This window comes from Rana temporaria, chromosome 4, assembly GCF_905171775.1.
Source record: "Rana temporaria chromosome 4, aRanTem1.1, whole genome shotgun sequence".
Classification (NCBI taxonomy): domain Eukaryota; kingdom Metazoa; phylum Chordata; class Amphibia; order Anura; family Ranidae; genus Rana; species Rana temporaria.
This window is the reverse complement of record NC_053492.1, coordinates 216,466,148-216,480,216: the sequence shown is the minus strand read 5'-3', so window position 1 is coordinate 216,480,216 and position 14,069 is coordinate 216,466,148. Positions and strand designations below refer to the sequence as shown.

The 14,069-nt window shown below is 38.5% G+C and overlaps 1 protein-coding gene across 4 annotated transcripts in view; it reads right to left on the bottom strand.

Annotated features, from left to right (window-relative positions):
* Positions 1–4,544: 4,544 nt before the first annotated feature.
* The window catches only part of FAM83B (family with sequence similarity 83 member B), a 166,749-nt gene continuing 157,224 nt past the window's right edge, over positions 4,545–14,069 (bottom strand). For all 4 annotated transcript variants that reach the window (XM_040349844.1, XM_040349843.1, XM_040349845.1 and 1 more), the window contains 2 exons: positions 10,212–10,336; positions 4,545–7,195 (listed from right to left, as the gene is read on the bottom strand). In XM_040349844.1, coding sequence (XP_040205778.1) covers positions 4,681–7,195; positions 10,212–10,336 — 2,640 coding nt within the window. In that variant the 3' untranslated portion in view covers positions 4,545–4,680. The remainder of the gene's footprint in view (positions 7,196–10,211; positions 10,337–14,069) is intronic.

The following is a 14,069-nucleotide window of genomic DNA, read 5'->3' as shown; positions in this document are numbered from 1 at the left end:
TTCTGAACTTGTGGTAGTGTAATGTGTTATATCACTGAATGTAAACTTTAATCAGTGCTTTTGAAAGTCATCTTAATATTATGATTCAATTCTAAGTGATATATGACAATCCAGGGAAACTACTGATAACTTAGGTTTCATTACGCCAACCTTTCTAAACTACCGCAAGCTACTTTCTAATTGAATGATATGAGTAAGAACAATGACTTAAGTTGTACATAGATGGTTTGAAGATTCAAACCATCTATAGGCAGGCTTATTGTACTCATTGATCGACTTGGATACAACCAGCATGTTGGGAGACTTACACATGGTCACAGGAAAGAAAATATTATATGCCTGCCTTATCTGGATGTGCTTTAAGGTAGGAGCAATTATGCTGTACATTCAATGTTGAAAAAATACAATCAGAAATAATCAGGGATAACCAAAATGCCAATTTCTCTTACTTTCATTGATGGACACAACGCTACAACGCTTTTGATTCTTGACCATAGAGTTTTATAGCACCACCTACAGGAGTAGGACACTAGGTATGGACAGTCCCCATTGGTTTAAAAACCCCTTTCTGCCACAGGCAAGCCAGTTATTCTTTTTCCTAGTGTTTCAGGAGGGAGGAACTAGCTCCCTCCTGGGACCTGTGGTTCCATAGATTTTTTTTTTCTTTTCCTCTGTAGCTGATGAAGGAGGCCAGTTTTGGCCATCGAAACACATTCTGCTTGGTCACAGCACCCTGGATGGTTGACAACTTCCTCACATCTCCTTGACAAATTAAGTCTACCGTGATGGCTTGCTTTCTAGGAAACCTGCCCTGGCTTTACTGTGCTCCTGTCAGTGGCTTTGGTGTGGACTGGAATCAGAACTGATGACTTTTACATTAAGCTTGTTTCAATGCATGACACCAGCGATGTCTGTGAGTGCATAACCTTTGCATCTTAACTTTTTCTACTAATAAAACTTGCTACACTATTGGCGGCTTGGTGTCTCTCCCCTTATCCCTTTTCTACAACTGAACAATGTCACCTAAGTCACCTAAGTCAACCACTAGAGTGGCATGAGAAGTGTGCGGCAACACGTATTCTGAGGTGGGAAAAACAGTATGCTTTGGCTCACTCCAACCCCAGCATCGAGAATTGGCAAGCGAATTGCCTCAGTTGTCAGACGCTACACCCAGATATGTTTTCATTAGATTTACCTATGCTGGGGGACCCTAGGAATGACTTTTATGGTGATCCGCCTTAACAGAAAGGTTCCACAGTTTGTAGCATGAAGGCAGAACCTTCTAGCAGATGCAATGAATGCTCTGGTGGCACTGTGGGATCAGTATCACATCATTTTTGCATTTCCATTTCCTCCTCTAAGCTGCTCCCTCACCTGCTGGGCAGGATTTAGGCTGAAGGGATTCTGGTAGCTCCAGACTGGCATTGTCATTAATGATATGTCAGCATGGTGCAGCTATTCACAGAAGCTCCATGGTGGTCGCCCCTTCAGGAGGACCTCCTGTCCCAGGGTCTGGTAAACCATCTGGCTTCTCCAGCTTTGATGGCATGACTATTAAAAGCCACGTTTTGAGGGGCTTATGTCACCTGGTGCAGGGCTTTAGGTGCTCATCCATGTTCCTTCTCAGGGTCTCAGGTTTTGGCCTTTCTCCAACAGGGTGTTGATCAAAAGCTTGCCTTTAGTACTATTAAGGGTCAGTTTTTTTTATAAAATTGCTGAAAGACAGGACATTTATGACAGAAGAGACCCATTGTTTTTTTCTGTCATAAAAGCTCCCACCTGCCTGTCAGCCCTCATATACACTGAGCCGCGCATGCACAGCTCAGTGTAGATTTTACGGACCTAGATCAGTGTAGCGTCGATGTGACTCCCACACATGCATGCGGGAGTCACATCGATGCTGCACAGATCTAGGACCGTAAAATCTACACTTAGATGCGCATGCATGGATCAGTGTATATGAGGGCTGACAGACAGGTGGGAGCTCATGATGGCCCGCCCATTCAAGCAACCAAAAGCATGCAACCCAAAAGGATGACTGGGTGAAGATGGAATCACCAAGGGCCTGCTGGATCAATGACACTGCAGCGCTGGAGGGTTTATTTGTCAAGTAAGTCTGTCATAATGTGCTAAAATGTCATGCATACTAGCACATCATGGCATAACCAACCTGAGGGCCCTACAAAAATAAGTTATAGTAGACTTAATTACCGCTTTAAGGGTCAGGTCCTCCTTTCACAGTTACAGAACACTCCACCAGGGCGATTAGTGCCCCCTGGGCATTCTAACCTCAGGCACCTGTGTCATCAATGTGCAATGTGGCGACCCGCCATCTGTGCATACTTTTACAAAATTTTACAAAGTTGATGTGTTTGTATCTTCTGGTGATTTTTTTGGCCACAAGGTATTGCAGGCTGCTGTTTTAAGTTCCTTGTTTCCCACTTGGGGTTGTTTTGGGTGGTTGGCATGTTTGTCTGGTTTCTCCAGTTCTTGCTTTGCCCACCCCCCATTGGTGCACTGCTTTGAAACATCCCTATGGTCAAGAATCAGAAGAGCTGTGTCCTTCAATGACCATATGAGAAAATGGGATTTTTTTTGTTACTCACTGTAAATTCCCTCTCACCCTTTTCATTGATGGACACTGCATCCACCCCTCTATAAGAGTTTATGTTTATGATAGTGCTTTGTAACTAACTGGACTGTCTATGGCAGGGAGGGTTTTTTTGTTTTTTGTTTTTGTTTTTTTACCAGAGGGTATTGCCCATAGGCTTTTCTGTTCTACTCCTAGAGGTGATGCTATACAATCCTAAGGTCAATTATCAGAATCAGAAGAACTGTGTCTGTCAATTAACTCAGAGAAAGGGATTTTATGGTGAGTAACACAAATCCCATTTTATGTACAAATCAGTTTTTTCATCTGTAGTACAGCCATATAATGTCACCATAAGAAGAATAATGATTTAACATTTTCTCACAACTTCAATTTTAAATTATTTTTCTATATGTATTTGCACTTGCTAGTTTTCTGAATAGAATTGGGATTATTAAAATTACCAAAGGTTGTTGATTTGCTGTAATACATTTTATTCTTTTTCACCTTTATCAGGTTTTAGTGCATGTAGAACAATGAAAGTAGTTGATTGATATGTATTTATTCACACAGTTTTCATTGTAATCTAAAAATATATATATGACAGTACATTCTAGTTAAAACCAAGTTGGGAAGGGCTATAACCTCTGCCAGGTTTTTATTTCCACCTGTTTCTCTGCTGTGGAGATATCACAGGAAGTAAAGAAATGCCAGAGACAGTAATTAAAACATCTGGAGGTAGACCATTTTGAAAAATACTATAATTACTTTATATATTGGTGACATAAGACAAAAAAGCTAAGATATTTTTAGTTTCCTTGGGCACCCTATTCACCTAATAAGCTGGGAGATTTATGTATATAGCAGTGGAAAGATATAGTTCAGTTGCATTGTGTATATTTAGGGCTTCATAAGATGGTAGTAGGACATGCCTAAGCCCCAAAATCCATTGTCAGTTTTATCTTACTTTACCCTTGTATGAAATAATTAAAACTCTTCTTGGAATCTATGACCCTGGTATAATACTTCTCTTTAATTTTCTTCCTCCTGAATCTATTCTATTCAGGGTGCCCTTTTAAAGTGTTTGTAAAGGCAGGAGGGTTTTTATCTTAATGCATTCTATACATTAAGATACAAAACCTTCTGTGTGCAGCAGCCCCCCTCAGCCCCCATAATACTTACCTAAACCCATCTCTATCCAGCAATGTTGCATGAGAGACTCTGCTGCCTAGGACTCTCCTCCTCATTTGTTAAGACAGCAGCGGAGAGCCATTGGCTCCCACTGCAGTCAAAGGCAGTGAGCCAATGAGGAGAGGGGGGGGCAGGGCCTAATCGTGGCTCTGTGTCTGAATGGACACATGGAGCTGAGGTTTGGCTCAGGTGCCCCCATAGCAAGCTGCTTGCTTTTGGGGCACTTGTCAGGAGGGAGGGGCCCAAGAAGGGTAGGATCTGAGCTGCTCTATGCAAAACCACTGCAAAGTAGATAGGTAAGTATAACATGTTTGGTATTTAAAAAAAAAAAAAAACAAGACTTTACAATCGCTTTAAGTCCCTGGTTTATGAGAGCTACCTAACCAGAGCCAGAGAATCAAATTTGGTCTTGGCTATATTGGACTCCAAATGTGGGAGATTGAGTACCTCACCTCACTCACATATCTCAGCAATAAAAACAAAGCACAGGTTTTCACTTTTCCACACTTTGCAAAAAGTATTCATGACTATTTGTGCCTCTTTTATAGAAATGTTGCTTGATTCCTGCCTCAATGATCACACAGGAGAAGAAAACATATCCCTACTGGCTTTAGAAACAGCAGTAAAAACCTGCCATTCTGTCAAAAACATTTTTGGTGGGAATTAGGCTCTAATATTCTGGGATATTTGCCCATTATAACGTATTCATGTCATCACCATGGATCATTACCAAAGTTCTATTTAAGTAAAAAAAAATCTAAAGGACAACCATCAATTAATTTTTATTAAGAAAGTACATATTTAACAAAATGCATAGATATAAATTCCTAGAGCACCAAAGACATATTAAACAGTTTCTTATTTACAAGTAAGTTTTAAAGATGAGGAATCAGTGCTCTTTATTGTTTCTTGTGAATAAAGCTACCAAATTTTTGCATGAACCTACCAAATTTGTTTTCATTAGGCTGAACCTGAGTTGAGTTGTAAACATTGGAACTGTAGTTTAAGACATGTTGTGGTCTTGAATAGGTAGTCACATTATTTACCATGCTTTTATTTTGATAGTCTAAACCTTGAGGAGTGCTAGTTTGTTGATGTGAAGGAGGGATATTGTTTTGTAACCTATACAATGGTTCAAAGCGACTATACACTCTTCTTTCACTTGTGCGAGAAAGGCTGGAGTCCTCCTGAGGCTTTGCAAAATCTGACACAGATGGTACTCTGTTTATATCTCTACGTAATAACTCGTTATGATGGTGCATATCTCTGTGCTGTGAGTGCCTTAAGTGCATTTCTCTTTGCAGCATGGGTGGTATTTCACTATGGTGCACCTCTCTTTGAGACAATTCTCTGTGGATTGTTTCTTTTGGATGCCTCAAAGAAAGCTCCCTGTGAATTGTAGGTGCTACTATTCGTCCATATGGGTTGCTGCTGGTTTGCATTTTTGTATCCTGGAACTGAATTTGCTCTGTATTAAATCGTGGAGCAGAAGCATCACCAGTGTTTTCGAGAAACTTGTTTTCAACAGTGCTAAGACCCGAAGACAGGTTTGATTTACCTTCATCAGCAAGATTAATATTCGACTTCCCGGAACCTAGACCTACATTCTCCCTACTTTTGTTAAGGCTAATCTGAGAAATTGATAGTGTTGCCTTTTCTTTCTTAGGAGATGAATCATTTTTAGTTTCAGATTTCTTAGGACTTTTAGGAATTTGCTGGTTATCGTCTTCAGAAATAAGCGTATCAGAGCTACTGCACATTCTGTAGAATGCAGGGGCTTTATTTTTAGATAGGGTTTCTTTTTTATCTGGTGCAAGGTTAAGTAATGACTTGAGCTTCTTTGAACCCTTTTTAAGAAAATTAGGTGAACCTTTGCCTTCCTTCTTGCCAGGGGAATCTTTGTTATTTTCTTCATCTAAGGACTCAGTGGACAGTGCACCTTTCACAGGTTCTGCTGGCTCATTGCTGACCTTTTCATTTACTTGATATGAGCTTATTTCTAATATCTCGCTGCTATTAGCATTTGGGGGGGTTTGAGGTACAGGGGTTTCAGTCTGCCTCTTCACCAGTGAATTGTAAATATAGTTTGGTGGAATAATATTGTTACTTTGACCTAAATTTACTTTGCGGTTTTCAAAAAGTGGCAAGCTACGTCGTTTTAGAATATTGTCATTTGGTTGTCTTACGCTGTCTGTTTGCCTGTTTTTAGAAAGTGATGTATACAGGTAGCTTGATGGCCCCGGGTTAGTGTTGTAATGTAAACCATGAGTCATATACTGAGAATTATCTGGCACTTGCAGACTATGCCTTTTTAAGACATCATGTTGTTGTGACAAATGGGGTGTGTCATGGCTTGTGAAATTGCTGACACCTTGTGATTCTGCATATCTGATACTTTGTGGTGTTGATGCTTTTGGAGTGAGGCTACCCTGAGAATCTACAATAGTGGAATTTGAGTGAGAAGAGTTTGTAGTGCAACTGCTAGCTTCTTTTTGCTCTGGTAAAGTGGGCTTGTACAGAATTGATGAGCGGAGCCGTGTCTGGCTGTACAGTTGATTGTCCATTGCATTTTCAACTCTCTCATTACTGTCAAGTCTGTCTGCCATAATCTCACTTGTATCCGGAGGTATTTCAGTGTGATCGTTCAAGTACGATTCAATTCTCCAGTTTCGGAGGAAGGACTTAGTTGTATGCTCCAATGTGGGCATCCTCTGCTGCACTGATCTCACATGATTGTCTGTGCCATGGAAAGACCTTCGTACATTTGAATTTCTTTCAGGAAGGTTTGGTGTTATTCTTTGTGGCAGCCGATTTGTAAAGCTTTGTGTTGTCGAACCATTATAATTGCTAGAATAGCCTCCTCTAGATGAGGACCCTATACTGGGCATATCGGGCTGCCTATTCCAATGCATGTGAGGATTGTGCATTCTGCCGTTCATAGCTCTGTTCAGCATTGAATATGGAGTTGAATCTGTCTTTTCCCCTGCTGCATAACTGTGTCTTTTCCAGTTGTCATTGCGATCAAACTGTTGGAACTGATTGATTTTATTTTGTACATTGAAACCTCTAAATGAGGGGTTCCTTGTGTTGTACTTATCATCGTCATTATTTATAAATCTACTTCGTGCATTTAAATAAGAGGAGTCCAATGTGTGCATTTGGTCTTTTCTTCCAAAAAGGCTTCTTTGACTTGAAGCAGATAGAAGGGAAGGAATTGAGTTTTGATAGGAATATGAACCATTTTCCCATGGGATTTTTTTGTGTTTTGCTATGACAGATTCCTCTGGGCCAAATGCTGCAGGTACACAGGAGCGAGCATAGAGAGTTCGAAATTCTTCATCAAATGCCTCAATAAGTTTACCAGTGATGACTTGAATCATACTTAGGTGAACTTTTTCAAATGACCACATGAAGCTTAAAAAAATAATATGTAGTTAGATTATTGCAATGAATATATTAAAAACAATATTTAGAGTAAGCATTAATACGCTATTTAAAACACTTTTGCTCTTTGATCATTGTTATGTCAATCTAACTGATCTTAGTGAATCTTCATAACTATTAAACTGTTACATGAAGTAGCTATTTATTAAAAGACTAATCACAAACCTAGGTAATTCAAACTGACCATACCTGAGGCTCCCGTAGTGAAAAGTACAGGGTGGGCCATTTATATCGATACACCTTAATAAAATGGGATTGGTTGGTGATATTAACTTCCTGTTTGTGGCACATTAGTATATGTGAGGGGGGGAAATTTTCAAGATAGGTGGTGACCATGGCGGCCATTTTGAAGTCGGCCATTTTGAATCCAACTTTTGTTTTTTCAACAGGAAGAGGGTCATGTGACACATCAAACTTATTGGGAATTTCACAAGAAAAACAATGGTGTGCTTGGTTTTAACGTAACTTTAGTCTTTCATGAGGTATTTACAAGTTTCTGACCACTTATAAAATGTGTTCAATGTGCTCTCCAGTGACATGCGGTGAGTGCTACGCTGTGGGCTCTTGCTGAATTAAGCCACTGATGTTTCTTCATTAGACCCCTTTCACACTGCATACGCCTATAGCGAAGCGTTAAAATCACGGTAAAACACTGCTATTTTACAGCGATTTTACCGCTCCGCTATTGGTGTATCCAGTGTGAAAGGGGTCTAATGAAGAAACATCAGTGGCTGTCCTAGCTTCATTCAGCTAGAGCCCACAGCGTAGCACTCCCCGCATGTCACTGGAGAGCACATTGAACACATTTTTTAAGTGGTCAGAAACTTGTAAATAACTCATTAAAGAATAAAGTTACGTTAAAACTAAGCACACCATTGTTTTCCTTGTGAAATTCCCAATAAGTTTGATGTGTCACATGACCCTCTTCCTATTGAAAAAACAAAAGTTGGATTCAAAATGGCCGACTTCAAAATGGCCGCCATGGTCACCACCCATCTTGAAAAGTTTCCTCCCTCACATATACTAATGTGCCACAAACAGGAAGTTAATATCACCAACCATTCCCATTGTATTAAGGTGTATCCATATAACCCCACCCTGTACATTTCAAAATGATCACATGGGCCAAATAAACAGGACATAGAATTTGTTTAATCTCTTTGTCTTTGTTTAAGCTCAGCCTTGATTTACCAAACAAATAGAAGTAAATAGAGGTAAAACATACTGAAAAGATACTTAGCAAAGAATATCCAATCATGTGCAAGGATAATTAAATATAAAGCAGGGATATTTCTTGCACATAATTGGATGAAGTTATTATATGTTCATCTTAGTCACTAAGTGAATTTATTTTTTGCATAGAGAATTTTCCTTTAGCTTAGCAATTAGAATTTACACTGACTCCAATCATTCAGTCATGTCCAAGCAATAAGCCTGCTTTATTTTTTTACTTTCATTGTACATCATCAGGTAGTCTTTGAAAAGTGAATTTTCACATTGTTTTATCTCATTCACTAAGATACATGAAAATTCACTTTGCAAAGTGTAAATTCCCATTGCAAGTGCATATCCTTTACTCCTTTAGTAAGTCAGGGTTTATGTGCCTTTATTGTGATGCATGGTCTTGTTAAACTAAAATCACACTAGGTGCTGTTGGAAGTATTCTTCAGGTACTGTAACTATAGACAAATACACCTCAATGAGGGGAACAGTTCACAGCAATACACTGATGAGCAGCAAAATAAGAACTGAAATTATTCTTCTTAACAGGTACATCCCAAAGCATTCCTTTTGTATTCTATCCAAAGATAAAAAAAAAAAAATATTAAGGGGTCTTACTTCATTCAGTAAAACATTTTATACATTCATGTAGTATCCATCCTTATTACTTACATTTCTGAAACCTGTTTGATCATTTAGTCTATTATCTAATCTGTTAAAACATTCTAGGAAACTAAGAACTTCCTTTTCTTGGTGTGATTTTGCACAAATCTAAATTGGTTTGGCTATCACAATTGTTCACTAACTAACAAAAATAGATCTTTAAAGTGTAAGTTCACCTTTACAGAAAACTCTGTAAGGTGAACTTACATAGGTGCCCCTCCCCCCCCCCCCCCCCCCTCGATCCCACTCACCTGGACTGACACTATCTCCAGTTCTAAGCCCAGTATATCCAGGCCAGGACCCCCGAGGGACATTTGGAGCATTCTAATTAGTCAGCGCAGTCACGTGGGCGGCTCCGAACAATCAGCAGCCGCATAGCCGTCCTGTCAGCTATGGAGAAGAATTGAGGAAGGAGAGAGGATTTCTAAGCCCCAGGCTCCTGATGTGGATATACCGGGGCTTAGACCCGGAGATAGAGGCAGTAGAGGTCAGTGGGATGGAGTGGGATGGGGTGGGATAGGGAGGGGGACCTATATAAGTTCACCTTACAGATTTTTCAGTAATGCTGAACTAACACTTTAAATATCTATTTTTGTTAGTTAGTGAGAATTTGTGCTAACCAAAATTTAGATCTGTGCAAAAATCACACCAAGAAAAGGAAGTTCCTATCTTAGAATGAGAGTTTAATATTACGGAAAAGTGAGAACTGGTGCTCCTTCATAATCTTTGCCAGTGCACTACTTCCTATGACTCGGAATTTATAGATGTCTTTGAAACCATTCCAATAGCAAGAAGTATTCAATATGCAGAAAACCACTATGATTTTGAGGACATACTATAAATACAAAGATATCCCATCATTTTATATAGGGAGTTTATCCATAATTAATTATTTAAATTGATGTAAAAAATATATATATATTTTTTAGGATTTTATATACTGTGCATGTGGTGCCTCAACAGTCCACACTTTTCCTGTTTCATGAATTCTAATCCCTGATAGGTAGGACAGAACTATTACAACAAATGAAGGTTCTACAAGGGTTTTTACAAAGGCCCTTGCTACTGATTTCTCTTTAAAGCAGTAGTGGAGACAAATTACCTGTAAGTGCCATACATAACTTTCTCACAGTCAACTAGCAGAAACTTCTGTTCCATCTTCCCACAGAATTTGGCTCCTGATTTGGAAGTATATTCTTGTCCTTTAACTGTTCTTACTCGCATATTCTGTGGGAAAAAAAAATACAACATAAAAACAATAGTCAGTAGGTGAACTGCTTATCTGCTAGGGAAATTGTGAAAATGCAGAGGTGATTTCCCTTGCACAACTAACCCATAAATACAATATATGCTATATATACTGTATATGTAATAATTTCTGCCCGATATTGCTGTACTATTAATTCTGTCAACCTATCACACACATTTCTTCACTATTATCTTGGAAGGTCAGTACACAACCTTATTAAATGTATATAATCAATTTTCGATTATTTTAGATAAATGGTTGTGATAATAGCAGTCAACAGTATCCATGCAAACCATGCTAAAATCACCATAGTTTAAAGTGTATCTATAGCACAATTCCTTTTATTTGGGTAGAATAGGAAAGGATTCAAATAACTGCGGAATTTATTGCTGTCTGTGCCCTCAATAAAAAGCCTCTATATTTTTTAGAGGGAAATAACTATGCACTATAATCACATAATAATGCATGTGAAACATTAAATTGAATTCCCTTTCATTTAAATATAATGGGCCAAATCCACAAAGACCCGGCGTAACGGCGAAATTCTAATTTAAGTTACACTGCCTTAAAATTTCTACCTAAGTGCCCGATCCACAAAGCACTTACCTAGAAATTTCAGACAGAAGGGTCTGCTTTTACATGGTGTACTAACTTTACACCATGTAAAAGCAGCCCTAATTTTGCCTATGCAACTTAATACTTACCGAGAAAAAACGAAGCAGAAAAGCTTTGTGGATCTCCGTAAGTGCTAATTTGCATACCCGAGTCGGCATTTACAACACAAAATGCCCCCAGCGGCGGATGCGGTACTGCATCCTAAGATCCGGCAGTGTAATTCAATTACACATGCCGGATCTTCTCCCTAACTATGGAAAACTGATTCTGTGGATCAGTTCCATAGTTAGGACCAGGGATACGACGGAGTAACAGCAGTTACTCCGTCGTATCTCTTTTGAGGATTTGGCCCAATGTCCTTTTCATAAAAATAAAAAAAAATACAAAATAAATAAATATATATATATATATATATATATATATATATACATATATATATATATATATATATATATATATATATATATATATATATATATATATATATATATATATATATATATATATATATATATATATACACTCTTTGTGCACAATTGTAAGTATGTATACCTCTTAGATCATAAAACTCAATGTAGATTCATATTGTATATGAGCATCATATTTCCTTGGGGAAAGTTACAGGATGCCAAAAGTCCAATCACCCCTTTTGCATAGATGTCTAGCTGTAGGGATGTCAAAAATAATTGAACTCTCACCCAGGAGGCAATGGCAATGGTTTAAGGTTTAGAAAGAAAAATGAAAAGTGAATAACGTTTGGGGATTGATTATGTTCATGAAAGACGATAAGATATAAATATATAAACAAACAAACATAAATAAGATTTTTTCACTTTTCAACATGAATATTTGAAAATCACATACAGCAGAAAAACTGAATATGACTTATGACAAAAAACAAACAAAAAAAAACAAAAAAAAAACAAGACAACTCACTATGCTAATTGCATGTAAATAAAATAGCTTTGGTTTATTTATAAACGACAGACAAAAAAAATGTGTCACTATGTACATCAACCAGTTTATTGTGTACTTCAATTTTCAATCTAAACTCTGAAAATGAAAATTGAATCATGATTGGTTATTCTGGGCATTACTTCTACTTCTCCTTGCTGCAGCACCACTTAGTTTCATGATTTTGTTTAATATAAAAGCCATAGGGGTTGATTTACTAAAATCGGAGAGTGCAAAAGTGGGTGCTCAGAAACCAATCATCTTCCAGTTTTTTTTGTCAAAAAAACAAGCTGAAGTTAGAAGCTGATTTGCTAGCATGCACAGCTGCACCAGATTTTCCAGTTTTAGTAAATCATCCGTATAATCTCAAACAGATTCTCCCGTTCATTCACCCTCACTTTTTTGGTAGAAGTAGAGGGATCAAAATAATGTATTTTGAACTAGGGATGTGTGAATCTGCCTGTGTCATTTGAGGATGAGGCAAGGGGTATCTTAACACTAAATTAACACTAACTTTAAATGCTAAAAGGCAAGCTTTGGCAAAAATGGTATGGAAGCTGGACATACAACAGGGAGAGGGGCTTTTCAATGTGACTTTGAGGACAACATGGAAAACCCACCAAATTCTTCCAATTACATACTTGGGAGATACCTTTAAGCTCAATGTGGTGGTATGGAATACAGTGGAACCTCGGATTGCGATTAATGCAGTTTCCGAGGTTTGCCGAGGTCAGCCGAGCTGTCCTCTGGCCTTTCCTTGCATTTTCGAGGCTCTCCGGCGCCACCCCACCTCTGGCCACATGTGGTATTGCATGCCATTGAAGTCAATGCAGAACAAATAATTTTCATTTCCAGTGACTTCAATTGGGAAACTCGCTTTGATATGCGGGTACTTTGGATTACGAGCATTCTCCTGGAAAGAATTATACTCGTAATCTGAGGTTCCAATGTATAATGTTTTTTTATGTATAGCATCAGCAATACTGTATTCTAGACTTTAATATTTTGGATGTGTGATTATCTTTTTAAGTAGTACTAAACTCTCCTCTTTTTTCATGAATACACTACTAACATGTAGTGAGGTGTGCTCCTGTAAATATAAATGCACCAATGTGTGCCCAACACTCACAAAATGTAAACTTGATAAAAATTATAAACAGAAGTCCCTGGCTCAACATTGCTTGTGTGGATGCGATGATCTGAGAGTTTTTTTTCTGTTCAACCGGTAGGTGTATATAAAAATACATTATAAATACCATTTTCCATTTTTTTTAAATGATCATATGCCCTCTGTTCTCAGCTGCATAAGAGCTGGGAGGAGAAGAAGCAGCACAACAAGCTTCCCAGTGAATGGCTGTGCAGGCAGGGCGTGTCAGGACAGGCATAGATAAATAATTGACTACGGTGTACTATCTTGCTTAGTGTGGTCAGTTTTTATTAGGAAACCAGAAGGACTGGCAAGAACCCGAGTGATTTCACATAAAGGAAGCATACAAAGTGAACAGGATACTTTCTCATACAAGTACATGTTACAGCAGGCACATATCAGGAATATGAAGTTTTGGGGTAACAAACATTTTAAGTCCACCTAGTCATGTTGAATTAATGATAATTTGCAAGAGCTGAATCTGGACAACTGTATATTAAGTACAGTTGTACTTTATTATTGCCCTTACCAATGGGAGTGCAGTCTACCTGGGTAAATGTTTACCTTCTTCCCCAAGCCAATGGCATTCATTGTGGTGGCCAACAGTTCAGAGCAGTACAGTTTTTCAACAGGAAGAAACAGGTCCATGGTAAAGCAGTTTTTGAGGGACAAGGCTATGTGGCAGTCCAAGGTCATTGTTGGTCAAAAGGCTAAGTAGACCCTGACAGGACTGTACAGGAAAAAATCCTTGGGCCAGGAAGGAAGGTAAGTATTTAACCTGGAGGACATCGCTCATGGGGTGGGTGACATTAACATACAACTGTACTAATGGCACAATTTTCCTTTAAGACCTATGGCCACCAGTACAGCACATTTCATTTACAGAAGCCACTTTTCAAGGACACTTTATGAACTTTTGTTGGTGCTTCCAGGTGCTTCCAGAAACTGAAGCGCTAAGTTATTGTTCGTAACAAAGAAACTATTCAGCAGTATAA